Raw genomic sequence first — 26,778 nt, forward strand, 5'->3', positions numbered from 1 at the left:
GCTGGGTCACTTTGTAATCAGGCCTTAATTTGGCCTGCAAAAATATATGTAATTAATTAATAATAATAACGATAATAATAATATAATAATAATAAAAAACCCGGACAAAAGCGGGTGTCTACAATATAAATATATTTTAAACTGAATAATAATTAATTTAATTGGTAAAGAAATCAAATATTAATAAAGAAATCATGTTTATTATTAGGGTAAACTACGATGAATGATGTTTGGTTAAGGCATCACGAACTCTGTTTTGTGGGCAGCGCGAGAATTGCACCTCGCTCTGTTAAGACTGTTATCGCAGGGCTCCACAGGCATTTGCAAAAGCTAAGGCTTCTCTTAACCGCATCTCGTCCTTTCAGAAAGATGAATTCTTTTATATGTTGCTCATGAAACAATGGTGTTATAGATTAGAACAATGAACCTCGAATCCCAGTTTTGAAGATCATTTACTCTACTTTATGTGAGAAATATGAGTAACTCAAACCAGGGATTTAAATAGCGGTTCACGACCGTGATAGTGCCCGTGATATAGCGTAGAGGTACCCTATGCGACCGTTATTATATGACTGCGACACCCGCAATCACCGCAATAACGCTCGCTATTCCCGCAATCGTGATAAACGCGACCGTGACCCCGATTTAAATCCCTGCCTCAAACAGATTTAAATCAGAAGCTAGGCTGCTCAGTAAGCCACCAACAAAAGCATCGCCAGCACCCGTAGTGTCAAAAGGTTTAATTTTGATGCCGGGAACCCTCCCCTTGAAAGTCTGCGGTGGATATAGGTCGATTGTTTATGAAAATTACATGTTAAGAACTATAAATGAAATTCTTAATAACCTTAAGATCTAGCTTACTTTGGTGTAATACCTACAACCTGCTGGCCCCTCGGTTAGGATTAAAAGCTTAAGATTAGGATGAAACAGGTTCTTCATCACCACGTTACATCGTAGGGGTCGCCACCTTCGGTTAATAAAGTAATCTCATCCTCACTTACCTGAATTGTCATAGATTAGCCTGTATTTTAATGGAGTAGTGAGATTCATTTACAAGTCTTATAATCAAATTCATACCTTAATAAGGTCTGCTTGATCCCATATGCTCATTATTCCTTTACGAGCTGCCTCTGGCCACAGTGGAAATCTTAAATTTGGATCATGAGAGAGGATGCTGCTGGACTTCTCGGAAATGTTTATTGCTCCAAGTTGAGCTGACTTGCATGGTTCCTCGATCAAACTAATCGAACCAAAATGAAAGATCTTCGCTTGTGAAGACACTAGTTTTTATTTCATTTGTTTTATTTATTATTATTATTTTGTTTTATTATTATATTATATTATTATTAAATAATTAATTAATTTTAATACATTGCAGGCCCAAAACCCGGAGCCCAATTACAAATCAATTCGGCCCAGTTTACATGCCCAGAATCGAGATTGATCCAGATAAAGTAAAAGTCATTCAAGATCTTCCACAACCCAATACAAAAAAAGAAGTTTGAGGCTTTTTGGGAAGATTAAATTATATATCTCGGTTCATTTCTCAATTAACTGACAAATGTGATCCAGTGTTCAAATTACTTCGAAAGAACAATCTTGAAGTCTGGAATGATGAATGTCAAGAAACTTTGGATATTATTAAGAAATATTTATCCAATGCCCCCATTTTAGTATCACCAATGCCTGATAGACCGTTAATTCTCTACTTGACAGTCTTTGAAAATTCGATGGGATGTGTACTGGGACAGCATGATGAATCTGGAAGAAAAGAAAAAGCCATTTATTATCTGAGCAAGAAATTTACTAATTGTGAAATTCGATATCCACCAATACAAAAATTATGTTATGCCTTGGTGTGGGCTACTCGAAGACTCAGACAATACATGTTATATCATACTACTTGGTTGATATCCAAACTTGATCCTTTGAAATTCTTAATGGAATCACCAGCTTTGACAGGCAGAATGGCTAGATGGCAGATGTTATTATCCAAGTTTGATATTGTATATGTCAACCAAAAAGCGATAAAAGGAAGTGTCATAGCTGATTTTCTGGCCAGTCGTGTATCAGATGATTATCAGCCTTTGAGTTTTAATTTTCCAGATGAAGATTTGTTATGCATATCCATGAATGAAGAAGTCATAACAAATGATGAATCTTGGAAGCTTTACTTTGATGAAGCATCCAACGCCTTGGGACGAGGAATCGGGGCAGTGTTAATTTCTCCAGAAAATATTTATTATCCCTTTACAAGCAGACTGGAGTTCTTTTGCACCAATAACATGGCGGAATATGAAGCTTGTGTCATGGGATTGAAAGCAGCCATGGAAAGAAAAATTAAATGTCTCAAGATATATGGAGATTCATCGTTAGTGGTGTATCAATTACGAGGTGATTGGGAAACAAAAGATCCCAAATTGTTGGAATACCGAAATTTTACCCTCGAATTAGTGAAAGAATTTGAGAGAGTCACATTCAATTATCTCCCTTGAGAAGAAAATCAAATGGCAGATGCTTTGGCTACATTAGCTGCTATGTTTCAGGCAACTAAGAAAGTTGATATAATGTCAATCGAAATGCAAGTATATGAAGTTCCTGCAAATTGCTACAGTGTGGAAGAAGAGGCAGATAACAAACCATGGTATTATGATATCTTGTAATATATCAAGTATCAAAGTTATCCACAAAATGCATCTGCAATTGATAAAAGAACATTGAGAAGAATGGCTGCTGGATACTTTCTTGATGGTGAGATTTTGTACAGAAGAAGCAATGATCAAATGCTATTGAGATGTGTAAATAACAACGAAGCCAGAAGCATCATTGAGGAAGTACACAGTGGAATAGTGGAACATGCAAATGGTCTTTCCATGGCTAGAAAAATAATGAGATATGGATATTATTGGGCTACCATGCACACAGATTGCATTGATTATGCAAGGAAATGTCATAAATGCCAAATATATGCAGATAAGATTCATGTACCCCCATCTCTTTACATGTAATGACAGCACCCTGGCCATTTTCTATGTGGGGAATAGACGTCATTGGGGCAATCACACCAAAAGCATCGAATGGACATTGTTTCATCCTTGTGGAAATTGACTATTTTACCAAGTGGGTTGAAGCTGCTTCATATGCCAATATTAAGAGGTCCACAGTCTGCAAATTCATAAAGAAAGAAATAATTTGCCGGTATGGCCTACCAGAAAGGATCATTACAGATAATGCTCTGAACCTGAACAACAAAATGATGACCAAACTTTGTGCACAATTTAAGATCAAACATGCAAACTTAGTGGCATATCGTCCAAAGATGAATGGGGCAGTTGAAGCAGCAAATAAGAACATCAAGAGAATCATTACAAAGACCACTGAAACTTACAAAGATTGGCACGAGAAGTTACCTTTTGCTTTATATACATACCGAACTACTGTTCGAACATCTACTGGGCAACGCCTTTTTCTTTAGTCTATGGGATGGAAGCAGTCTTACCAATTGAAGTCGAGATTCCATCGCTTCGAATTTTGAGAGAAGTAAAATTGGATGAATCTGAATGGATCCAAGCTCGATTTGATCAATTGAACCTTATTGAGGAGAAAAGATTGAAAGCTATTTGTCATGGACATATGTATCAAAAACGGATGATGAAGTCTCATGACAAGAAAGTACATCCAAGAGAATTCCAAGAGGGTGATCTAGTACTAAAAAAGATCTTGCCTATACATAAAGATTTCCGTGGGAAATGGATGCCTGAAGGGCCATACGTTGTAAAAAAGGCCTTTTCCGGAAGAGCGTTTATCTTGGCAGAAATGGATGGAAAAATTCTGAGAAACCCAATAAACTCAGATTCTGTCAAGAAATATTATGCTTAAAAAAATGAACAAAAGAAAATAAAAAAAGATGGTCAAGATGAAAACCTGCAAAGGGCGTCTTGCAACCAAAAGAAGGATTTGAGTTGAAAACCTGAAAGGGCATCTCAAATGCATGTTGATATTAGGCATCTGGCAATTGAACCCTTTTAAGATTTTGATAGTTTGGGAGGAACTTCACATCTACAAGCATTCTGACAACGTTTGAGATCTTCCAGACAAAAGCTTACATCACTCTAAATTATATCAATTTGATTAATTAGAAATACTTATACTAATAATTTGTTGAGTCATTTGAATTTTTATCATTCATATGCTTGCATAACTTTGAATACAATTCTATTTATTTATTAATAAATTCTAAGTTTAGTTTCTCTAAATTCAATTTTTTTTTTTAAGATTCAATTTATTTTCGAAATTCAATTTATTATTTTATTTTGTAAATGGATTAACATAATTTTGAAATAAGCTAAAGATTTCTGAATATCACTTTATGTTAATACTTTTAAGTGCATGGAATACAAAGTAAGTCTTATCAACGTTTGCAATCATTGTTGAAAAGCAAACAAATCATTACCATCATAGAGTTATTTGGAAGAAGAAATCTGTTCTCAATTGGCAGATTATGAATATAGCCCTTTTCCATACAGCAGTACAAAAATGCTTCAAATTTACAAATTCTAGCTCTACATCGTATAAGTACTATGATGTTTTGGTCCAAACACCAACTGAAGCAACCACCATGTTATCATAGTAGAAATAAGGAGACCCAATAGCATCTTCTGGAAGTGTTCTTTGAGTTATCTGATCTGGTTCGGTAGGAAATCCAAAACCAATCATCGGATTTAGAAGATGAATCGCATGATCGTTTTCATTAAGAAGCTTCTTTTTAAGCTTCTTCTGCTTCTTCCTTTTCCAAAAATCATAGCTCGAGTTTAGCCTTTTCTTGTAATTGGGATCATTGCATAATGGCTTCCTATATTCTACCAGAAGAAGTGTGTCAGCAGCCTTAGCCATTTGAGCAGCATATATGAAATCTGTCAACTTTGTAATTGATGAATTCAGACCACATCTCTCCATGGCTATTGAAGCCTCAACCTCTGAATATCCTATTTTGTCAAGTATAACAGTTTATTCTCCTCATCAGAATCAGAATTCAGGATTTCCTCGGTATCAGAAAGAACTATCAATATCTGTGAAATCATCCTGAAAGATCGCTTCATAATCAGATGAGTTGTTATGAGAATCAACATGTTGCATGGGTGTGGATTTTTGATGAGCATGTACCACTCTATATGTAATCTTGTTATTTCATCAGATTACTGTTCTCATAAATTGGTTTCTCTCCCACATAAAAGTATATTTCAGAGATGGCCTTCGCTGAAAGATGATAAGCCACTGTGTCAGCATGGAACGGATTACCAAGCTATTTTACTGCTCTGTTTGACTAAATCCCTCCAGATACAGAAAATGGTCACCTCATTCAGAAGACACATATCTCAGACGTTCTGTCAGAATGATTGAGTACTTCTTAAGTTTTGTGACAACATGAAGAGAATTCTCCAGTTACTTGACAGTACTACTGATTAGTGACACCAGAATAAGAGTATTCAAGATAAACAGATTTGGGGCATGAATAAAGCCACAAGTACCTACAACAGTTCATTGTCAAAATTGGACCTCGTGGGGATCATGACATTTCAGTCAAACAGACATTGAGAGTAAATCAGACAGATCTAGAGGGACATCTTGAGGGCCAATTTCAACCAAAAATATAATATTGGGGCATTTGAATGCTCACAACAATGATATTTGGGCATTCTTGGGGCTCATCTCAACAAGAAATAATGTTGAGCACTTTTAACATCTGTCAGCAAATGTTGGGGCATTTTAAAAGTTCTTTCAGACAGATCCTGTGGGACATTTTGAAGGCTCAAATTAACAAGAAGCGAATGTTGTGGCATGCTGAAAACCCTTTTCAATCAGAATCAGGAATATTAAAGTATTCTGAATATTTATATCAGCAAAATGTTGGGCATGTTGAAAGCCCCTTTCAATCAGAATCAGGACTGTTGATGCTTTTGAACACTTGTATTAGCCAATGTTAGGGCATGCTAAGGCCCATATCATCATGTGTCAAGATTATTGCCTTGAACAATATTTCCAATGAGACATAAAGATATGAAGAATGAAAATGCTGAAACAGTGACAGTCGAGCTGACTATACATAATTGCTTCGTTCATCAAGCAATTACATATTGATCATATTGTTGAACAAACATATACTCAGCAAGTATGGTTTCAAAAACCCAATCTTCTTAAACCATTTGTCACATGACAGTGTGTTAAACTACATCATGGATAAAGAGGTCCCTAGGCAGACTACTCGATCCAGGGTTCATTTCCTTAAGATCTCAGCTTTGAATTTTGTATTCTGTGTGTCAGTGATGATTGGAAATATTTCTTTGATTCCTGGCAGTTAGTTACAACCATACTGTTGGGATTACGAAGCTGTTTTTCACAATAGTTTTTCGATGACATTGGAAGGAGACTCGACTCACTTACATTACTGTTATTCCCGCTATTATTGGGTTATCATTGCCAGCCAGGCTGAACTGAATTTTTATCTATTTTGGGTTTTATCATGTGCGTTTCATCCCCAGCAGCAAGAATTCCACATATATCTTTCTGTACATGGATCCTATAGCTGAAGTGTTTCTACTCTCTACAATGCTCATTATAGAAGAAAACGTGATCAGTATTACACGTGCCCTTGCCCGAGATGATATCGAGATCAATTAATGTCTCTTATTCAGTTCGACACTAGCATATTTTGTGAATTTGATCAAGTTTTGGTCATGAAACACACCAACATCTCACTTGTATTCCCATTAAGTTTTGTTCTCAAGTGATCTTGTGACATCATACAAAAGCTTTGAACAATATGCAAAGAGTTTCAATGATTGAGAAATCTGGCAGAAACCACAAGAAAGGATGAATGTGTTGTCAAATGTTTTACATCTGAGTAGAAACCACAAGAATGATGAATGTGTTGTCAAATGTTTTTACGAACCAGTTATTCCGATGCTAAACCAATGTTGTTATCATATGGTTTTCCTTTATTGATATAAGATGAAGTCTGTCTTCTTCACCCCAAGATTAAAAGTGAGATATAATGAGATTCTTTCCACAGAAGGAGAGCTGAAATTTTAACAACAAGAAACTAGTGGCGCCAACTAAGGTTGAACGACAGGTTGTTGTTAAGCATCTCGACATGATATGGTCCAAGTTGCCTTATTCGAGATCTGATTATATGTGGAGACATGAAAGGAATTGGAATAAATCTTCCTTGTGATGTGTTTCAAGAGTTAAATTAGAACAGACTCTACTCTCCTAATTAATCCCTGCGGAGTCAGGCATATCTACATCTACCTTCAAAGATGATAGATTCTCTTTTCAAAGATGATAGATTCTCTTTTTAAAGATGATAGATTCTCTTTTCAAAGATGAAAGCTTTATTGGATTTCTACACAAGTCCAGACAAAGAAAGCCGGTGTTACCAAAGACAAAATGGGGCATCAGGGTAATAATTTTGACTACAGCAAGAGTTCCGCAAATGAAACATTTCTTCTGAGACTTTCATGAAGCAAAGAAAATGCAAAGATACAAGTTGAGCAAATGATTCTGCAGAAATGCAGCTTGATAGCATAATTTTCTACACTGATATCCAGAGGTAACCCTGGCAATAAATGATGAAGTGAAGAAGACCAAGTTCACCACTTTGAAGTCAAATAAAGATTGCATCAACATTCATGCATTCATAAGAATATCATTTACACAATAGACAATGCATTACATTGATACATATGATTGCATTCAAACATAAGGTTTTGCAGATCTTCATATGAAAAAGAAGATTCATGATGAACAATACCTTACAAAAAAATGTAGAATTCAAAACCTCGAATGCAAGAATCACCCAACATCTGAAGAATAATGGACGCAATCCACAAGAATGAACATTATCTTGAGATTGGGGCATGTTACCCAATCAACATGTTATTTCCAAAAAATAATAATGAGAAAATGATTTCCATAGCTTCTCATTTTATCTTTTCTAAAATGAAATTGTTAAAAAGTAAGAAAACGATTTCCTTAGTTTTTTACTTAGTAAACTATTTCCAACAGCCTTATCTTGAGATTGGGGCATGTTACCCATCACATGTTATTTTGAAAATAATGAGAAAATGATTTCATAGTTTCTCATACATCTTTTCTAAAAATGAAATTTTGAATAGTAAGAAAACGATTTTCATAGTTTCTTACTTAGTAACTATTTCTCACATTTGTAAGTCCTACAGTGCATGATGTTTCCAAAAAGCCTTCGGGAGCTTTTTGATGTTTTCAAGCCTTAGGGTCATCTGTAAGTCCTACAGTGCATGATGTTTCCAAAAAGCCTTCGGGAGCTTTTTGAGGGTCATCAGCATTTCCAGAAGAGTTCATAATGAGAAGAACTCATCTGAAGAAGGAAGAAGAAGTTCATAATGAGAAGAACTTGTTTAACCTTTTGCTTGAATTCATCATTCGATGGATCAGCATTACCAGGTAGAGTTCATAATGAGAAGAACTCATCTGAAGAAGGAATAAGAAGTTCATAATGAGAAGAACTTATTCAACCTTTCGCTTGAATTCATCATTCGATGGATCAGCATTACCGGTAGAGTTCATAATAAGAAGAACTCATCTGAGAGAAGAAGTTCATATGAGAAGAATTTATTCAACTTTTTGCTCGATTTCATCATTCGATGGATCAGTATTGCCAGGAAGAGTTCATAATAAGAAGAACTCATCTGAAGGAAGAAGAAGTTCATAATGAGAAGAGCTTGTTCAACCTTTGTTTGATGCTATCATAGAATGAGATAGATCAGTATCAATATTTCCAGAAGGAGTTCATAATGAGAAGAACTCATATGAAAAAGGAGGAGAATTTGTTCAACTTTTTGCTAGATTACATCACAAAAGGAGATAAATTGTCATCCCCAGTGGAAAAGTTCATAATGAGAAGAACTAATCCCAAAGAAGAAGAACTTGTTCAATATTTCCATCATAATAAAATGAAGTCAAATGAAAAAAAACTTATTGTCTTTTCGTCTTTGCCCTATTCTCGTTAGCACGAGAATGAACAAAGAGGGGCAATTGAAGACACTAGTTTTTATTTCATTTATTTTTTTTATTATTATTATTGTTTTATTATTTATATATTATTATTAAATAATTAATTAATTTTAATACATTGCAGGCCCAAAACTCGAGCCCAATTACAAAATTCGGCCCAGTTATGCCCAGGCCCATCAGATACAGCCCAACCCGGATCTAGCTAAACCTAAACCAAATTTAGTGTTTGTAACATCCCAGTCGCCTCGTGATTCCAGAAGGCCACACTGCTGTGCCGATGCTTCAACTGCTAGGCGTTGCTCCAACCGTTGCTGTAATGCCACGCCGCCCCCATCGAGCCTCCAGAAACGCCTCGTCATCGCCCCACGTCGAGTTCTATGGTGAGTCACCACCATAGCTATGGTGACTCACCGAGAAACCCTTCTGTGACCGGTCCGAGGAGTATTTCGTCGAGGCTATAAAAGCCTCGACTCACCTGCAAATAAAAGGAAAGAACTGAGAGGAAGAATCGGAGACGCCACGGAGAGCAAGAACAACGAGAGCTACGGCAGAGAAAAACAGAGAGCACCACCAAACAAGCAAAAACAACAACCAAATAAAAGAGGAGAGAGAAAATGAGACTTACCGAGGAAATCGCCGTCTTGAGAGCCTCCACGAGTCACCGGAGAATCGAAACGACGAAGGAAATTATCTCAGATCTACGACGTTTGGTAAGCTTTTAGGTTAAAATAACCTTAGATTGGGCTTTATGGTAAATAAAGCGTCGATTTGAGGGTATTTTATAATTTCCGACCACCAGATGTGGTGGCCGGTGGCGGATTTGGTGATGGCCGACCAGAGATCGTTTCCCTCCGGTGAGGGAAATTAAGAGAGAAGGGAGAGAGCTCTTCTTCTCTCATTTTTTAGAGAGAAGAAGAAGAGAAAATGAGGATGTTGGCCCTTCGGGCCAGCCGTTTAGGGTATTTATAATCCTTCCCAAACGACGCTGTTTTGGGAGGGGTATATCTATAATTTCGTGCATGGACAAACCCTTTCCGCAGCCATCCTAGTTTGTAATCCTTGCAATTTAGTCACTGAAAGCAATTTTTGATTATTTTAATTTAGTCTTCTAAATTATTTAATTTTATTTTAGTCCTTAACTGCATATATACTTAGGATAAATAATATTTAGTCCTCAATAATTTTAATATTTTTGTTTTAGTCCCGTATTATGAATTATGGTTAAATTACACTTTTAATGCCCATCTTTTATATATTTCGAATTAGTACTCTAGTTTTATAATTTTACATTTTAATCATTAAATTTTCATTTTTGACTATGATTTTTTAATATTTTACATTTTAATACTATATTTTTAATTCCTTTTATTTTAATCATTAATTGCAATATTATTTTATTATTATTATTATTATTTATTGCTTTAATTATTATTTCATTATTATTATTTTTTATTATTTATATATATAATAAATAATATTTGTTTATTTATTCTATTTGTTTTCTATTAAAATCCTATATTTCATAAATTACTTTTAATAATCATATTTTAATATATATTTATTTTTCAATATTAAGAAAATGACTATCTTAAAGCACCTAGAAGTCCGTTTTCTGATATTTTTACTAAATATCTTATTTTTATAAATCATATATTAACTTTTAATAAATGTTTTATTTATTATATCAAAGAAAAGAGCTGTCTTAAAGTACCTAGAAGCCATTTTCTGATATTTCTAAATAAATAAATATCTTATTTATATTAATATATTTTCATAAAATCATAAATTTGAAATAAAAAATATTATAAGTTAAATACATCTTTGAATTCTTAAATTCTATTATTAGAGACAATCTATAATTAAAAAAGTACCAATTTTGGGCGTTGTAGGGGTGCTAATCCTTCCCTAAACGTAACCGACCACGAATCCCTTTTTATTTCTAAAAAGAATGAATTTTTGGTTAAACACAGATCAATTTATCTTTTAACTGATGTTTTCTTAAAAAAACTCTTTTAAAAGGTAATTTTTAGGTATTCGACCTACCTGACCCAAAAGGCCGATGGCGACTCCCGAACCATTTTTTTTAATTATTTTTTTATCTACATTATTTTTCCCACCAAGTAAAAAATTCGTGCCCGGACGAAAACCGATTACGACAGCTTGACGACTCCGCTGGAGATTTTTCCATCATCTGGATCCCTCTAGACTGCCAATTTTTTTTTGTTGGGTCCATTCCCATTTTCTCATATCTTCAACATTTTTTGCTCTTCTTGCCGAATATGAATCTTTGAACTAATTGTACTTGATCAATTTTGTAACTTGAGGCTCTATGAATCACCCATCTTGGTTCAAATTTTTTCTTTTTTCTGATATTTTTAAATAAATAAATATCATATTTTATAAATTATATATTAATTGTTTTAATTATTTATTTATTTTTTAATATCAAAGAAAAGAGTTGTCTTAAGGCACCTAGAAGTCCTTTTCTGATATTTCTAAATAAATAAATATTTTATTTATAAATATATATAAATTAATATTTTTTTCATAATTATAATTTGAAATAATAGGATTATAAATTAAATATATTTTGAATTTTTAAATTTCTAATAATAGAGACAATTTATAATTAAAACCAATTTTGGGCGTTGTATGCTAATCCTTCCCTAAATATAACCGACCATCTGCAATCAAATATTGCTTGTATATTAAAAATTCTAAATTCCGCCAGTCTTTCGCGTCCACTAATTCGAACAAAGATGAAAAATGCAGAAAAAAAAAATAAAAAAAAGAAACCTGCTTGATGAGGTTTATATCGAGTTCTGATTCATGAAGACGCATACCAGCACTTGGATGACGGAAAAACAAGAATTCTCGTTCGCCGTCAGCTCTGAGCGTAACGAATGCCAATGCAGTTCTTGCACTATGGTCAAACCGCATGCCGGAATTGTCCACATTGTTTTCTTTCAAAATGTTAGCTAACATGTGGCCAAATTCATCATCCCCTACCTGATATGGAACTGCAAGGCGTCATGTACATTTACAATCTCATTGTCCAAATAATAATAATGTGATTTCACTGAGAAGAAGTATAATTTGGCCGCTATACATTTAGCGGGACGATTGTTAAGAGTCTGCAGGTAAAAAAGCGGCCCTTTTTATTTACAACATAGAATTATTCTACATGATCGATACATATAAAGATAGATGTTAAGACTTAAGTTTACCTTGCCTGTGAAAGCTGATGTTCCTCCTAATCTAGATACGCAAACGGCCACATTAGCTGATGTTCCTCCTAATTTATACATCTATTTTAAAAAGATTAAAGACGTATTTCAAAAAAATTAAAGACGCACTATACTCCATACGTCTTCCACCTAGCAATATAACAAGTGCCTTAATTCAATAAATAATTCTTAAAGGCATTGTGTAGGATATTTTTTTCCACAACATCATCCAAGTAATTTTGCCATGTTTATCCAATCAAAATAAAATTATTAGTTAATTTAAAAGAAAGCAGAAACCATTCGTGGGCTAAAATCCGAAAGGGCCCACCGATACCTAATTGGAATCATATCAACGGCCCAGATGGTTTTGGAAAACTTACCTCTTTCTTCATCACTTGCCTTGCCTTGGCTTTCCCACGGAATCCACGCCTCTGTTCTCTCTCATTCCCCCTCCCGCTATAAAACCATCAACGCTCCCTCGTTTACTCCAAAGGCTGAGAAAAGAAAAATGGCTTTGCCAAAGGCTAAGGAAATCGTTTCTGCCAGTCCAGCTGTCGTTTTCAGGTATACGTAGTTTTGTACGTACCATTATCGTTCATATCCTTTCCCCCCCTTTCTTTCGGTATTTTATACGTATGTGTTGATGCAGCAAGTCGTACTGCCCGTTCTGTGTGGATGTGAAGAAGTTGCTTCAACAACTTGGAGCTTCTTTCAAGGCCATCGAGCTAGACAAAGAAAGTTAGTTTTCCTTCTTCTTTTATTCGTTTCCAGAAACTGTGTGATCTGAAATGAAGTTTTGATTGCTTGAATTTTGTTGTTATTAATCTGATTGGCGACGTGGAGTTGGTCGCTTCACTATAATCAAGCTATGTTTTTGCTCCTTTTGTTTGCGATGGATTATATCGAATGTAGAAATCAAACGGGATTCGTGATTTAAGATTTGAAATGAAATTTTAACTGATGTAATTCTTGTTAGTATTAATTTGATTGGATTCTGCATGGTGTCTTGAAATTGATTTCTTTCTCTACAATCAAACAAGGTTTTCTGGGGCTTTGTTTTCGTGGATTATATCATATGAAAAAAGTTATTGGTTTTTAGGAAACATATATAAAAGTACACCAGAGGTCATTGAATTGTGCTTAAATGATTGTTTTGGTCACAAATTTTCAAAAGTTACAAAATGGTAATAATTCTAACAGTTCTATAAATTTAATGATCATTTTATTTAGTTATCACTTTATAACTTTTAAAAAATTCAGTATCCAAAACGATCATTTGAACATAGTTAAGTAACCTCTGGTTCCTTTCAGATGTATTTTACTTTTTTTTTTGGATTTCTGCAGGTAGAATTTATTCTACTGTTTGACTGAGTCTTTTAAAACAATTAGATTTTTTGGTTGACCGAACTTTGCTTTCTGGTTGAAGTCATGATTTGCTGATTATTAATTGTGTTCTTACGTCTGAGGGACGGTTTGAATTGTAGAAAATAGGAGAATTTTTAGTGCTCTTATCAAACTCCATGGCTCCGTTAGTGTTTTCTTTTTCTCTTTTGGGTGGTACATGATCTCGAGTTTGTGGGATGGTTCTACAGTACTATACGAGAATCTGTAATGTTTTTCTAATCAAATTCCATGGCTCCATCAGTTGGGTTTTTATGTGGGATGTAACCTCAGAGTTCGAGGGGCAATTTGAATGGTAATATAGGAGAATCTGTAGTATTCGTTATCAAATTCTATGGTTCCATTGTGTCTACCTAATGGGTTTGAAGCCTTCTCTCTGGAATTCCTAGTTTAGCTTTGAAAGATGACATAATTCAGTTCTGCACAGTTGTCTTCGTTGTCAGTTTTGGGTTCAAGATGTTGATTTGGACGACAAGAGTGTATGGTTTTGGTTATAAAATATTAAAAATAATGGAATCCAAGTCCATTACCTATAATAAAGTCTTCTAAAGAATGCCTCTAAAGCGATTGAATGTCTTCTGGCATTGTGAATGATTGGGTACATTATCTTGAATCAGTACAAAACAACCCATTATTACACTGAACAATTTGCTTCCGATGGGATTGTAGCTGTAGATGCTCCCTGCAAAAATTTCTATTTGTCGATACAAGTTGAGGCCGGATTTGCAACTCTTTCTTGTTCAACTTTAACTAATATTGGCTTTTGTGTTTTCCTTTTTTCAAGGTGATGGAAGTGAAATTCAAGCAGCTCTGTTTGAATGGACCGGACAACGAACTGTGCCCAATGTTTTCATTGCCGGGAAACACATCGGTGGCTGTGACAGTGTCCTTTAAACTCTGTTACCATATTTTATTCATATAGGAATCAAAATCCCCATACCATCCCTGTTAATTAATTACCGTATTTGCATATCCTGCAGCTACAACAGCCATGCACAAGGCAGGTAAACTTGTTCCTCTGCTAACCGAAGCTGGTGCTATTGCAAAATCATCCGTTTAGAGTATAGTTAAGCTTCCTATCTACCCTTTAACTAATAAACAAATGCCGAGTTCGGTTTCATGTCGATTCTGTCCTTAACGTCAAATCGTTAATACAGCGCTGTGGTATCGAATATGAATTGTGGTTTAATTTCTAGTACTATTTCTGTTTGAGTGTCCTTTAATAGAGATATGAAATTTAGCTGAATCAGATACCAGACATGTCTTGTTTGTTCCATTGCTGTGATTTTTAATGAATTCTTCCTTATATGCCATAATGTTCAGGTTGGACCGATATTGTTTTCTTCTTCTTTTGGTCCAAGTTTTGAACCCGTAATCAACTCGAAAAACTCAAAAATTGTCTTTGGATGTGTACTAAATCTGTATTGGTGATGGCCGGTTAGTTTCTTTTATCACGGAAAAATTGATCATAAACACAGAACATGAGCCAAACATGCTTCTATTTGACACACACATTCATTGGTCAGGCTTTTGGTGACCATTTTTATTATTTGAATCAACGATTCTGAAATCAGACAGTGTTGTAAAAATGTGGACGAAATACATTAATCATTAGAATGCAAAGTTGGGTTGGCTTCATTGCTAAACTTCGTCGGCTGAAGCCTGGAAATACTCTCGAAAGAAGACATTGTTCTCTTTAATCAATTCTTCCCAAACTGCAAAATAAAAACGAAACATCTTAAACAAGATGATGGTATCGTATAATATACAAACAAGATCATGAATACAATGAGAGGGGTGCTAAAACAACAAGAAGAGGTGTACCTGTTAGGGTGATGGTGGGTTGAATATTGGCATGCTTGGTAAGTGCTTTGACACACTCGTCTCTGCTCATCCGACAAACCAGACAGCTCTCTATCATGTGTGAACCTACAAACCAAAGATTTTTTATCTGTTCAAGGAAAATGATTGTAAAAGTAGGGAGATAGTGTTAATACCATCCTAATGTAGTCATGTGGGTGGCAATGCAAACAAGGGAATTGATGCTTTTGGCACATCTTTTAGGGGATATGATTTTGGGTAGATATTTAGAGTGGGTTTTTATAGGCATGAAGACCAAAGTGGGGTTGGAAAGAGAGAAAGCAAAGAAAAGGATTGTTATCCACAACCATATCCAAGTGAAGGGCTGCAAGAGCATGAGAAATCTTTACCCTTTTGCCTCACTCGCCTTCAACAGATAAGACCTCCCCTTCCTCCCTCGTGTATTTATTAATAGGATCCGGTATTATTTGATTTGGGTAAGCTAAATAAATTATCACTAAAATTTGAGTAAGTTTTCATTTTTCACACTAAACTTTTATAAGTTATAAATTGGTCACTAACTATATTAATTTGTAATAAAATGATCATTCGATGCCACTTAACGTTAACAAACGTTACTAAGATAACAAAATGCTGATGTCGAGTGTTAAGTCAGTTTACTTAACTGTCTAACGATCAAAATAGCAGGTCAAAGCCCATCAACATTATCTTCTTCTTCACCGCTTCATCCAACTAACCCTCGTTTGATTCATTCCCTTGTCAAAATGAAAAATGATGTTTAAATATTATTTATAAATGATTCAATATCATACTTATACTCATGCACATACATGCATCAAAACATACGTACATATATGGACTAATAATTTATTTTAAATTTTGCTAGTTTCATAAATTTAATATATATTTTTTAAATTTTATATTCTAATACTATCGTAAAATCGTGTTTAAATATTTATATATATTAAACTCTTAAGTTAAATTATTAATAAATTATTATATCATAATAATGACTTTAAGTGTATTGATATTTTAAAATTATTTTATATAATATAATGAAGTTAATAATCAATATATGAATCATTTAATAAAATTAATTTAATAATCATAATAAAATTTATTAATCTAATAGTTATAATTAAAATTTTCAATCTAGAGCATAATTAATAATTTACTTTAAATTATGAAGTATTACTTTTATTAATTTTATCAATCATAAATTATTAATTTAATAGAACTTTAAGTCAAGTAAATATCAAGTTGAGTCAATATCAGATCAGTCGATAACAATTCAGATCATTTATAGGTTGAGCCTATTACAGACCAGGCTCATAACAGGCCAGGTTGATAATAGGTCGAGTAATATCAGTTGTTTATCAAGTTAGTCTCAGGTTCGAGTTCATATTAGGTCGGGCGTAAGTCATATTTAGTTATTACATTATTAGGTTCAATTTGTGTTCAAGTCATTCTCAGGTCAACACTTATCCAGACTCAAATCGATTTTAGGTCATCATTATCTTGGGTCACAAACAATTTTGTCTCAAGTCGGTTTGATTCAATTTTACATGTCAAATCGATTTTTTTACATCTTATAAGATCAATATTTACTTACACGTAAAATTTTTAAATTTTATATTTTTAAGATTATTAGATGAGTGAAAATGAGTTAAAATTTTAAATTGATGATAATCTAATTTTTGTTCGTAGAAATCTCTTCATTTCTTAATATTAACCTCAGTCATTCATTTTTCTTCATTAAACGATTCTATAAATGTGTGAAACTTAAAAATTTTACATTATGTCAATAAATTTCAACGTTCTTTTTCTATTTACATATGAGGTAGAATCTAGTTATATTATATAAAATTCTCTAACTTTACATTGATTTAAGTTTATTGAATAAATATCAATAAATGATAAGATATACAATTAAAAAATATATTTTTACAGAAGAAAATAGATAATATAATCCAATAATCATAAATAAGGGTAAAATAAAAAAAATAATGTAAATGGATATTTTCATATATATATATATATATATATATATATAATACTCCAATGAAACTACACTGAGGCCCAAACCTGGTTAGGCTGAAAACCTTATTGGGTCTTGATCTGATGGGTTCATCTCTGATGGAGTTTCAAGTCTCCATTAAAATTTATAATAAAAAAGCCCTACTTGGTTCACGATGGAAGTTGAAAAAAAACCCCCAGGGTTTTAGCTTGCTTTAATGACCGTTCTTCTTCATCTGCCAAATATTACTTCCTGATTCAAAAGTGCTTTAGGGTAAGCCCTTTTTTCTCAACTTTCAAGCTTAACTATCTAGCTTGAACATGTATATATGTATATGTATATGTATGTATATTTTCATGAATTTGGGGATTTCTGGTAATTTATGTGATTCTTTATTCTTGACGAAACTTTGTGTATGTGGTAAAATTTCCTCTATCTGGATTGAACACACACACACACATACGTGTATATGTATGTTATTTTCATTAATTTGGGGATTTCTGGTACTTTATGTGATTCTTTGTTCTTGATGAAACTTTGAGTATGTGGTAAAACATCCTGATAACAATGTACATAGTTGCTTAATTTGAATGTGTTTTTCATTCTTTTAAGGATGTTGCTTATGGATTCCTCAAAGAAGATATCTTTCAATCGTTGCATTAGAGATGGAGATTTAGTTATTATTTATGAGAGGCATGATACTATGAAAGCTGTTAAAGTGTGTGAGAATTCGGTTCTTCAAAATCGTTTTGGCATATTTAAGCATTCGGATTGGATTGGGAAGCCATTCGGTTCCAAAGTGTTCAGCAACAAAGGTGGATTCGTGTACATATTGGCTCCGACGCCTGAGTTATGGACTTTGGTTCTAAGTCACAGGACTCAGATTCTTTATATTGCTGATATTAGCTTTGTGGTTATGTACTTGGAAGTAGTTCCTGGTTGTTTGGTTCTTGAATCCGGGACCGGTAGTGGGTCGTTAACGACCTCGCTTGCAAGGGCTGTGGCTCCTACTGGACATGTGTATACCTTTGATTTCCATGAACAGAGGGCTGCCTCAGCTAGGTAAGCCTTATGCTTTTCATTTGTGAAAGTGCATTGAGATGAAAATCTCGGTTTCGGAGATTTGAGTTTCAAAATATGATATAACTGCTTAGGTGAACTTGAATTCTAGGTCATTTTCTGATGTCTATTCGGGTTGATATATTTTTAGCTCTATGTTCCATTTGTTTTGATGCTTCATTGTCTCAAATTTATCTCGGTCTATGGATATTAGTTAGTTTCGTTTGTAAGAGTGCGTTCTGATGAAATCTTGAGTTCAAAAGATTTTTGTAATGATATCTGATCTAATATCTGCTTAGCTTGAGCTTTAATTCTATGTCGATTTCTGAAGTCTATTCGTGTTTTGATGTATTCTTGCTGTAATGCTTCGTAGTCTCGTAATTTTCTCGGTTTACAGATATTAGCTAGTTTCGTTTGTGAGAGTGCAAACTGCAATGTGATGAAATATGATTTAATTAGCTGCATGGATTTTTTGGGTTTTGATGTATGCCTAGATCCGCATTTTGTTGGCGTGATGCTTCATAGTTTCAAAATTAGCTTTTTACTGATCTTTTCTAGTTACATTTGTGAGAGAACCTGTTCCGAAGAATTTCGGTTTCAAAGATTTGAGTTGTACATTCCGTTGCTGAGATGCTTCATAGTCTTAAAATTATTTAGGTTTACGGATCTTTACCAGTTTATGTAACTGAAAGATTAAGAATGAACCTTGCCAAAGACTTTTTTTTTATAAGAAAGGGAGGCCTCGTTAAAACCCCTTTCATAACCGTCAAAAACACTAGGAGGCCTCGTTAAAACCCCCTTCATAACCGTCAAAAACACTAAGGTATCTTGACGGACATTGGAAGGAGGAAAGAGTGTCTCAAAATTTTATTACCAACCAAGAAAACAGTATAATATAACCATTACAACAACACCTAACATCGGAAGAAACCTTGCCAAAGACTCATTTGCTAATCGGTTTATGGTTTTTCTCTCCTTTAACAGAGAGGACTTTGAAAGGACCGGAATAAGCAATTTAGTCACTGTGGGAGTTCGAGATATCCAGAGTGAGGGATTTCCCGATGAGTTTTCCGGGTTGGCTGATTCTGTATTTCTGGACCTACCTCAACCTTGGCTTGCCATCCCTTCCGCTCGAAACATGCTGAAACAAGATGGAACTTTGTGTTCCTTCTCACCGTGCATCGAACAAGTGCAACGCTCATGCGAAACTCTTAGATCAGACTTTACAGGTAATGTGTTCGAATTTTGAGCAGTCTTTCTGTTAAAAGTATCGTTAACTTTTCTTACAACACAGATATAAGGACCTTTGAAATACTGCTCCGTATGTACGAACTCCGCGAATGGAAAATTGATCACTCGAAATTCGAAGATGGTAGTTCCATCGCATACCCTCCGTGCAAGAGGAGACAGCCTTCAAGTGAAGTAAGTGTGGGGGAAAACACAAGTTCTCCGGCAGTCGTGGCTCGGCCATCAGCTGAAACCCGAGGGCATACCGGATATCTGACATTCGCAAGACGAAAGTGTGACTCATGAAAAACATCATAAAACTATATCGAGAAATTCGATCCTTGTCTGGAAAATTTATCATTTTGCGGCGGAAAATGATTGGAAATCAAACGCTGTCGTTTTTAACGAAGTCGCTGGGTTTGTCCAACTTTAGAGAATGTTAAATATAAGGGTTAATGCAAAAATAAATTAGATCTTAAGTTAATTTTTAGGTGTCTAAAGAATTTTTTTGCTTGAAATAAATATTTAATGTTTTCAATCTTATATTTTTAGCAGCCTATGCCGTAAAGATTGATAAAAATCATTATCTGATGTGTTGTGTTTATAATTTTTAAAAATGTTTTGAAAAATAAAAATATTTAAATATATATATATATATATATATATATTTAAAAAATTACAAAATCCTAGCTTATACCCTTCTCTCCCAAATCCCTCGCGCTAGCTGCTAAATCCTCCCTTTCCCGTTCAACTTGGGGCCACCTAAAAACCCGTTTATAGACCCCTACTTTCGCAGTTTCGTGTATGAATACCGACAAACATATTTTTCAGCCGAATTCGAATTTTTAGATTTAGGGATTTGAGTATAATGATTTAGGATTTTTGACAGCATCATTGGGGGTAGGAGTTTTTTCGACCGATGGGGTTTTGGTCAACGGTGTTAGATCGATCAAAGAAGTTTTGAAGGCCGACAAAAGTAAAGAGTATCGAAATTAGAGATTTTAAGATTTTCTTAATAATTTTATAAAATCAAGTTTTTTTTTTAAAAGTACATAATATAAAGTTTTTTAATTTGAATAATATATGTCAGATGACGATTTCAGCATAAGAACAAATCTAAAAAGTTGAAAATCTTATAAATTTATTAAGTAATTTCAGAGATAAAAATAATAATATTATCAGGTAATCTCAAAGATAAAAAAAAATAATCTCTCTTATCAAAGATTCTACATAACTAACGTGAATGATCAATTGACTAAGAACAATTAATACTTATAATCATTATTCAACTGTTATTTAATTTGTCTAGTTTTAAAACTAACAGATTAGATATCTACAGAAAGGGGTTGGAAAAAACAAATCAGATAACTAATTAGAATTGTGGGACAGAGATAAAATTACATAAATATTAAGCTTAGTCTTGTGTTGGTCACATTACATTACATAAAATTACAACTTAACCCACTTGCCTTCTTTCACTCCCCACTAAATAAAATTCCATGGTTCATTATAAAATCAACAATGAATGAATTCCACTACAAATGTCAATTTGTGGAGCTTTCAAGCTTTTGCCGATGCACTGCCCCGACTTGGACTTTAAGACACGAAGAGATACCAAGTGCCTAAATTTCAGAGTTGACGAACGAGATCAATGATCATCCTCTGCATTGCCGGAACCTATACGAGTCCCATTCGTAAATCCCGATCTTGCCTGCTCATGCTGAGAATCACCATACGATCTTCCAAAATTGTCCCTCTCATGAGAAGGTTTCTGTGGATCCATAAAATGTCTCGGCTCCCTCAAATTTTCATTATTGTTAGGGGGCACACGATGTTGCGGTGGGGATGATCTATCACGTTTTCCCATCACCTCATGGAAACTCCGAGGTGGGGAACGTCCATGAACATTATCATACCTGTCAGCACTACGACTCCGGCTGCGATCACGGCCAATGTTTTTATGCCGATCACCCAACCCAGCAGGACTTCGACTGTGACTATGTCCCTTATCGTAACTATCATGGAAACCACGATTATACCTGTTCATGCATTATAAGGGTTCTATAAATAAGGGTGAACTTAAAACAAGTTGTTTTCAACAATTGAAATCCAAATACTGCAAAAAGCCTGTTGTGAGAACTGACACAAATCCAGAATAAAGAACAGATCATTTTATTACCTATCACGAGACTCGTGATCATATCCGCGTCCACCACTTCTATCATGCCAGCTAGAAGATGAGGTAGAAATTCCATAACCACCCCTTCCACCAAACCCCGAATCAGTACGTCCACCATGCCTCCCATTAAAGCCCCCAGAACTGGGAGCCCAACGCCTAGGCCTTCCCATCCCTCCACCACGTGAAGCCATATCACGAAGTTCTGCAGGCACCAGCTGGTTTGCTCCTTCTAAAACTTTGATGAGATCTGATGCATGCTTCGCATCCTGATCAGCAAAAAATGTATATGCCAATCCGGTTGCACCTGCCCTTCCAGTCCTTCCAATCCTATGAACATAATCTTCAACTCCAGTAGGGAAGTCATAGTTGATTACCACCCTACGAAAAATGTTGAATAATGCAATCAATATCATGATATAAGAACTAACACAGCAGATGTAGTTAAGTCACCGAGAAAACATTAAAGACCTACTTGATATCTTTAATGTCCAATCCCCGAGCAGCAACATCAGTAGCGACAAGAACTGGTGTCCTCCCGGTTCGAAACTGATTCAGCACATAGTCCCTGTCAGCCTGAGATTTGTCTCCATGTATAGCAGCAGCTCCAAAATGTCGACTGAGGTTACGAGCCAGTTGATCACACATCTTCTTGGTTGAACAAAAAACAATAATTTTCGATCCTGGTTCTTGGGAACGCAGTATCTGCTCCAATCTTCTGTGTTTCTCCATTGGTGATAATACTTCAACATACTGCAAGATAAGAAAATTTTAATTCTATCAGCAACAATATAATATAAGCAGTCATTCCTTCACAACTGAAACTACTAAATAACAGTCAGATTCTGCTTTAAAATAGGATTCACAGCACTAGAGTAGAAACCTGTGTAATAGACCTGTTTGCCACAAGTTCATCGATATTGCCAATGTTGACCTGAACGGGGTTTACCAGTAGATCTGCTGCAATTTTTCGAACTTCCTTTGGCCATGTTGCCGTGTACATCAGAGTCTGCCTGCGAGTAGGGATCTCTTTCACAATCTTCCGAATTTGAGGTTCAAAACCCATGTCCAACATGCGATCAGCCTCATCTAACACAAGATAAGAAACTTGATGAAGACTGATTCTCCTCATTTCTAGAATATCATTTAACCGGCCAGGAGTGGCAACTACAATATCTACTCCTCTCTCAATATCTCTCAATTGAGGAGCCTTCAGTGCTCCTCCATACAAACACTGCAAAGAAAAATATGGCAACGCAAATAAGATATAATGATTGGTGGATCCTCCCGAATAAAAATTATAAACATCACCATTGAAATTGGATGATGATAAAAATACACAACAGAAAGATGAGCAAACTTGAAGTACAGAATCAAAGAATGGTAACAGACCGTGGAACTAATTCTTGAGGACTTCCCAAACTTAAGAGCTTCATCTTGTATCTGAGTAGCCAACTCCCTTGTAGGTGACAACACTAATACAGTAGGACCCATTCGAGGATCTTTACCGCACCGCTTGAGATGCATAAATCCAGGAATTAGGTAACCCAAAGTTTTCCCAGAACCAGTTTTAGCAATGGCTACTATGTCTCTACCTTGCAATGCAATTGGCCACGACTGAGCCTGAATTGGTGTCGGAGCAGAAAACCCAGCACTGTATACCTGTTAAAAGCAACAGAATGAAAATTCCAGGATCCCCTGTGAGCAGATGTATTGCCCTCAAGACTTATGGTTGGTTTGTCAGTCATAAAGGAGTAATTTATGCCACAAGAAGCATCACCCCCATATGCAGGCAGCCAATGCTTGCTGAAGCAAGGTGGAACAGGATGAGGCCTCTTCTTCCGTTCGGACCGAGTGGCAGACTGAATCATCAGCAACAGCAGTCCCAGCTCCGAACGTGGATCATTCAGAAAGCCCTTCCCAAAATTGGTCCACCATAGAGGCCACCCAAAATTATAAGCAAGGCCCCCCACAGAGGGCACCACAGAGTACGACATTAACTCCTCCAAGGAGCAAATATCGCACCTGCGACAAAGCATAAAGATGGCAAAAGAATTAACACGAGTCTGATGCTCAACATTGGAACTTTAAACAATCACAGAACTTTGGACAAGAAATGTTCAACTTGTATCGTTAGATTTAACTTACATGATTGGACTTTCAAATCCACCAATGTTATACAGACCAAAAGGATATGGGAGAAGCAGAATAGAATACCTCTCTAAGTATCTCAGAAGGAAAGCCAGTTGCTTCAAATGAAGAATAGGGCAGGGGCACTTCATCTCCCTTACAAAATTTAGGAAAAATAAGTGTCATAAAAATATAAATATTGGAGTCATGAAATATAACAAGGCATCAAGCACAATAAGATTTTCAGAAGCCAATGTCCCCGATTAAACATGGAAAACTAAGATGGTTATATTGCAACTATCATACTCACTGTTACAGTTATCTCATGCTGATGGCGATAAGCATCACCAGACAAATAACTTCCCCCAGCCACCAATCCATGTCCCCTAGCAGATCCTCCAATCACAGAGCCATAAGTCCCATTAGGTGTATTATGGGAATGAACAAGTCCACCGCCTGCACTCTATAGCAAATTAAGAAAATTAAATTAACCCCAGGTAGAAAAAAATACAAATATTTATAAATTCAAACTTAATATGCTCTACTTTTCATTATTATTTTTTTTAATTTTGGAAAATCCAAGCATCAGGAATTTTGATGGTCTAATACAATATGTTACTGACAAGAATAAGAATCGAAGTCTCAAAATCAAATGAGACAGACACTGAACCTTTTAGACACCAGAAAGAAAAAGGGGCATATTTCATTACTTAGAGTTAAGGCATATGTATTAGTTTTGAATTTCTAAGTGCAAGACGTAGACGAAACTAGAGAAAATTTTACCTGGTTATACCGTGATACTGGCTCAAGTTTTGATACATCATTGCTGCCTCTTCCATGCCGATCATTTTCTTTGTCAGGATTATATCCATTATGTCCTTCAGAAGATTGCTGAACTTGAATTTGAGAACTTATAGGCACAAAATAAGACTTTGGAACATATTCTACGCTTGTAGGTCTTTCATATTGAGTAACATTGGTTACCGGATTCCAAAAGTAGAGATAACCAGTTTTACCATCAACTAAACCTTTCCATGGTTCGGGAAGAGTGGGATCTGGCGGTGCGTATCTTGGAGCAGCAGAAGAGGCAGTCGCTGTAGCAGCCATTGCAAGTAAAGGCACCAACAAAAATCTACAACCACCAAAAACTCCAAAAGGCACAAATGAGAAACTAATATAAGAATCATAACCACAAATTCAAAAGGTAAATAGCTTGGATAACCAAAACCATGAATTGAACTTCCAATTTAATCATTTTTTCATTTATAATAGATCATTCTTTTTGCCTCTTAAGGTCTTACCTTCTACATTTGGATTTGTAATATCTTAACAAATTCTGTAGTTAATGCCAAGGGAAAATCAATTCCCGGAATCTGCCATTTTTTAAAAATTAAATGGACCTCACCTCTGCCACCAAGGGATGGCAAAGTCCAATCAAATTTTAAGCCTCGGCCTTGCCATGAGTTGATGACAAGGCCACTTTAACCGCTTAACTAAAGCTGACCTCCCCACCGATGAGTGGCAAGGTCAGGATTACGTCCAGGAACTGACGGATACCTGATTGAATTTAAAATAAAACTGAGATAACTAATTGAATTTAAACGGCCTATTCCAATAATCAATACGCGAGTACAAAATTTAAGGCTAAAACTTCAAATATTTGAACACCAAGATCTGCCAATAAAAAAGCTCAATGAATATTGAAATTCAAAAGAAAAGAAACCAAATCCGTCAACTACATACTTAACAATCAATCAGTTCCCAGATTCAAGATCAAAACTAGAAAACTCCAGTTTTCCTCATCAGATTCTATCAATAATCAATCAAACCCTTTCTCAACCTAATCTACATAGAATTTGGAACTCTTAACTTTACAAAATTTTAGGGGATAGAGATTAGAATCTAAAGTATAAGAACGAAATTCAGATCTGAGAAAATCAAACAGAATTTATGAAAATCTAAATACCTGATGGTATCGGTTCGAGGAAGATGACGCGATAATCGTTTTCGAATAGAAATCAAAATTTTGCTATTTTTAGGGTCTTCTCTCTCTTTCTCCTCGATATGTCTTCGCAGGAAAGAGAGAAATTCAAAAGAGGCTGCTGTTCGAAGGAATATACAAATTTATAGGCCTTTCAATACACGCATTCGGACAGCTAGCATTTTTCTGAAATAAAATTTTGAAGTGTGAGGAAATATATTTATTTAGTTTTTTTTTAAATATCTATTCTTATTTTAATTTTAATATTGTATTTTTTCATAATTTTATGATTGAATTAGTGATATTGAATTGCAACATCAAATTTAATTAAAAATTAAAAATTAATAAGTATAAACATTGTCAAAAAAAAAATCATATTGTTTGACGTGTTTTGATCCGATTTAATTTTATATTATAAATTTTAGGTTTAAATCAGGTTAAATTTTGTGAATGACGATGTTGAGTTAGGTTATGTTTGAATTTAAAATAAAAAATCTTCGACTTATAATAATATAATTATCTTTTATATTTTTAGAATCATCTCTATATTTTTTTCAGTTAATTTTTTGTTTTATTGAATAAAAAAGATAAAATATTTTTGTGTCATGTGCAAATTTTAACTTTAAAATTCAAATCGAGTTTCGGGTCGAATTGAGTCTCCTTAAAACCTAGTCAAACTAGATGGAGG

The 26,778-nt window shown here is 34.8% G+C and overlaps 3 protein-coding genes, 1 long non-coding RNA gene and 1 pseudogene across 5 annotated transcripts; 2 read left to right on the forward strand and 3 right to left on the reverse strand.

Annotated features, from left to right (window-relative positions):
- Positions 1-220: 220 nt before the first annotated feature.
- On the reverse strand, positions 221-12,341 carry LOC120177402 (annotated as a pseudogene).
- LOC120177401 (tRNA (adenine(58)-N(1))-methyltransferase catalytic subunit TRMT61A-like) lies at positions 8,223-20,184 on the forward strand. 2 transcript variants are annotated; one of them, XM_039183563.1, is made up of 4 exons: positions 8,223-8,228; positions 18,130-18,579; positions 19,561-19,805; positions 19,871-20,184. In XM_039183563.1, exons 2-4 carry the CDS (start codon positions 18,131-18,133, stop codon positions 20,107-20,109), a joined length of 933 nt encoding a protein of 310 aa, XP_039039494.1. In that variant the 5' UTR covers positions 8,223-8,228; position 18,130; the 3' UTR covers positions 20,110-20,184. The 2 variants fall into 2 exon arrangements, with proteins under 2 accessions (XP_039039494.1, XP_039039493.1); XM_039183562.1 differs by lacking the exon at positions 8,223-8,228 and adding an exon at positions 17,704-17,790.
- On the forward strand, positions 12,719-14,874 carry LOC120177403 (glutaredoxin-like). Its single transcript, XM_039183564.1, has 4 exons — positions 12,719-12,842; positions 12,928-13,016; positions 14,464-14,562; positions 14,660-14,874. Exons 1-4 carry the CDS (start codon positions 12,787-12,789, stop codon positions 14,737-14,739), a joined length of 324 nt encoding a protein of 107 aa, XP_039039495.1. The 5' UTR covers positions 12,719-12,786; the 3' UTR covers positions 14,740-14,874.
- LOC120177405 lies at positions 15,295-15,743 on the reverse strand. Its single transcript, XR_005521410.1, has 3 exons — positions 15,677-15,743; positions 15,504-15,608; positions 15,295-15,394 (listed from the first exon to the last, which is right to left on the reverse strand). It is a non-coding gene; the product is annotated as an uncharacterized LOC120177405 (long non-coding RNA).
- A 1,079-nt stretch (positions 20,185-21,263) lies between the features above and the next one.
- On the reverse strand, positions 21,264-25,231 carry LOC120177398 (DEAD-box ATP-dependent RNA helicase 46-like). Its single transcript, XM_039183561.1, has 9 exons — positions 24,893-25,231; positions 24,420-24,572; positions 24,197-24,265; positions 23,372-23,641; positions 22,863-23,213; positions 22,455-22,732; positions 21,983-22,360; positions 21,711-21,842; positions 21,264-21,548 (listed from the first exon to the last, which is right to left on the reverse strand). Exons 1-9 carry the CDS (start codon positions 25,214-25,216, stop codon positions 21,452-21,454), a joined length of 2,052 nt encoding a protein of 683 aa, XP_039039492.1. The 5' UTR covers positions 25,217-25,231; the 3' UTR covers positions 21,264-21,451.
- Positions 25,232-26,778: the final 1,547 nt, after the last annotated feature.

The sequence above is a fragment of the Hibiscus syriacus genome, unplaced genomic scaffold (genome assembly GCF_006381635.1).
Source record: "Hibiscus syriacus cultivar Baekdansim isolate YM2019G1 unplaced genomic scaffold, ASM638163v2 tig00112287_pilon, whole genome shotgun sequence".
Lineage (NCBI taxonomy): Eukaryota > Viridiplantae > Streptophyta > Magnoliopsida > Malvales > Malvaceae > Hibiscus > Hibiscus syriacus.

What these genes read in the sequence shown, in the direction of transcription:
- LOC120177403 (XM_039183564.1), top strand. Translation starts at nt 12,787, where the DNA reads ATGGCTTTGCCAAAGGCTAAGGAAATCGTTTCTGCCAGTCCAGCTGTC. An exon ending in AGTCCAGCTGTCGTTTTCAG is followed by an intron (nt 12,843 to 12,927) that starts GTATACGTAGTT and finishes GTGTTGATGCAG; the next exon opens with CAAGTCGTACTGCCCGTTCT. An exon ending in ACACATCGGTGGCTGTGACA is followed by an intron (nt 14,563 to 14,659) that starts GTGTCCTTTAAA and finishes CATATCCTGCAG; the next exon opens with CTACAACAGCCATGCACAAG.
- LOC120177401 (XM_039183563.1), top strand. Translation starts at nt 18,131, where the DNA reads ATGTTGCTTATGGATTCCTCAAAGAAGATATCTTTCAATCGTTGCATT. An exon ending in CAGAGGGCTGCCTCAGCTAG is followed by an intron (nt 18,580 to 19,560) that starts GTAAGCCTTATG and finishes CTCCTTTAACAG; the next exon opens with AGAGGACTTTGAAAGGACCG. An exon ending in TCTTAGATCAGACTTTACAG is followed by an intron (nt 19,806 to 19,870) that starts GTAATGTGTTCG and finishes CTTACAACACAG; the next exon opens with ATATAAGGACCTTTGAAATA.
- LOC120177398 (XM_039183561.1), bottom strand. Translation starts at nt 25,216, where the DNA reads ATGGCTGCTACAGCGACTGCCTCTTCTGCTGCTCCAAGATACGCACCG. An exon ending in AGCATGAGATAACTGTAACA is followed by an intron (nt 24,266 to 24,419) that starts GTGAGTATGATA and finishes AAATTTTGTAAG; the next exon opens with GGAGATGAAGTGCCCCTGCC. An exon ending in CTTCTGAGATACTTAGAGAG is followed by an intron (nt 23,642 to 24,196) that starts GTATTCTATTCT and finishes TGCTTTTAACAG; the next exon opens with GTATACAGTGCTGGGTTTTC.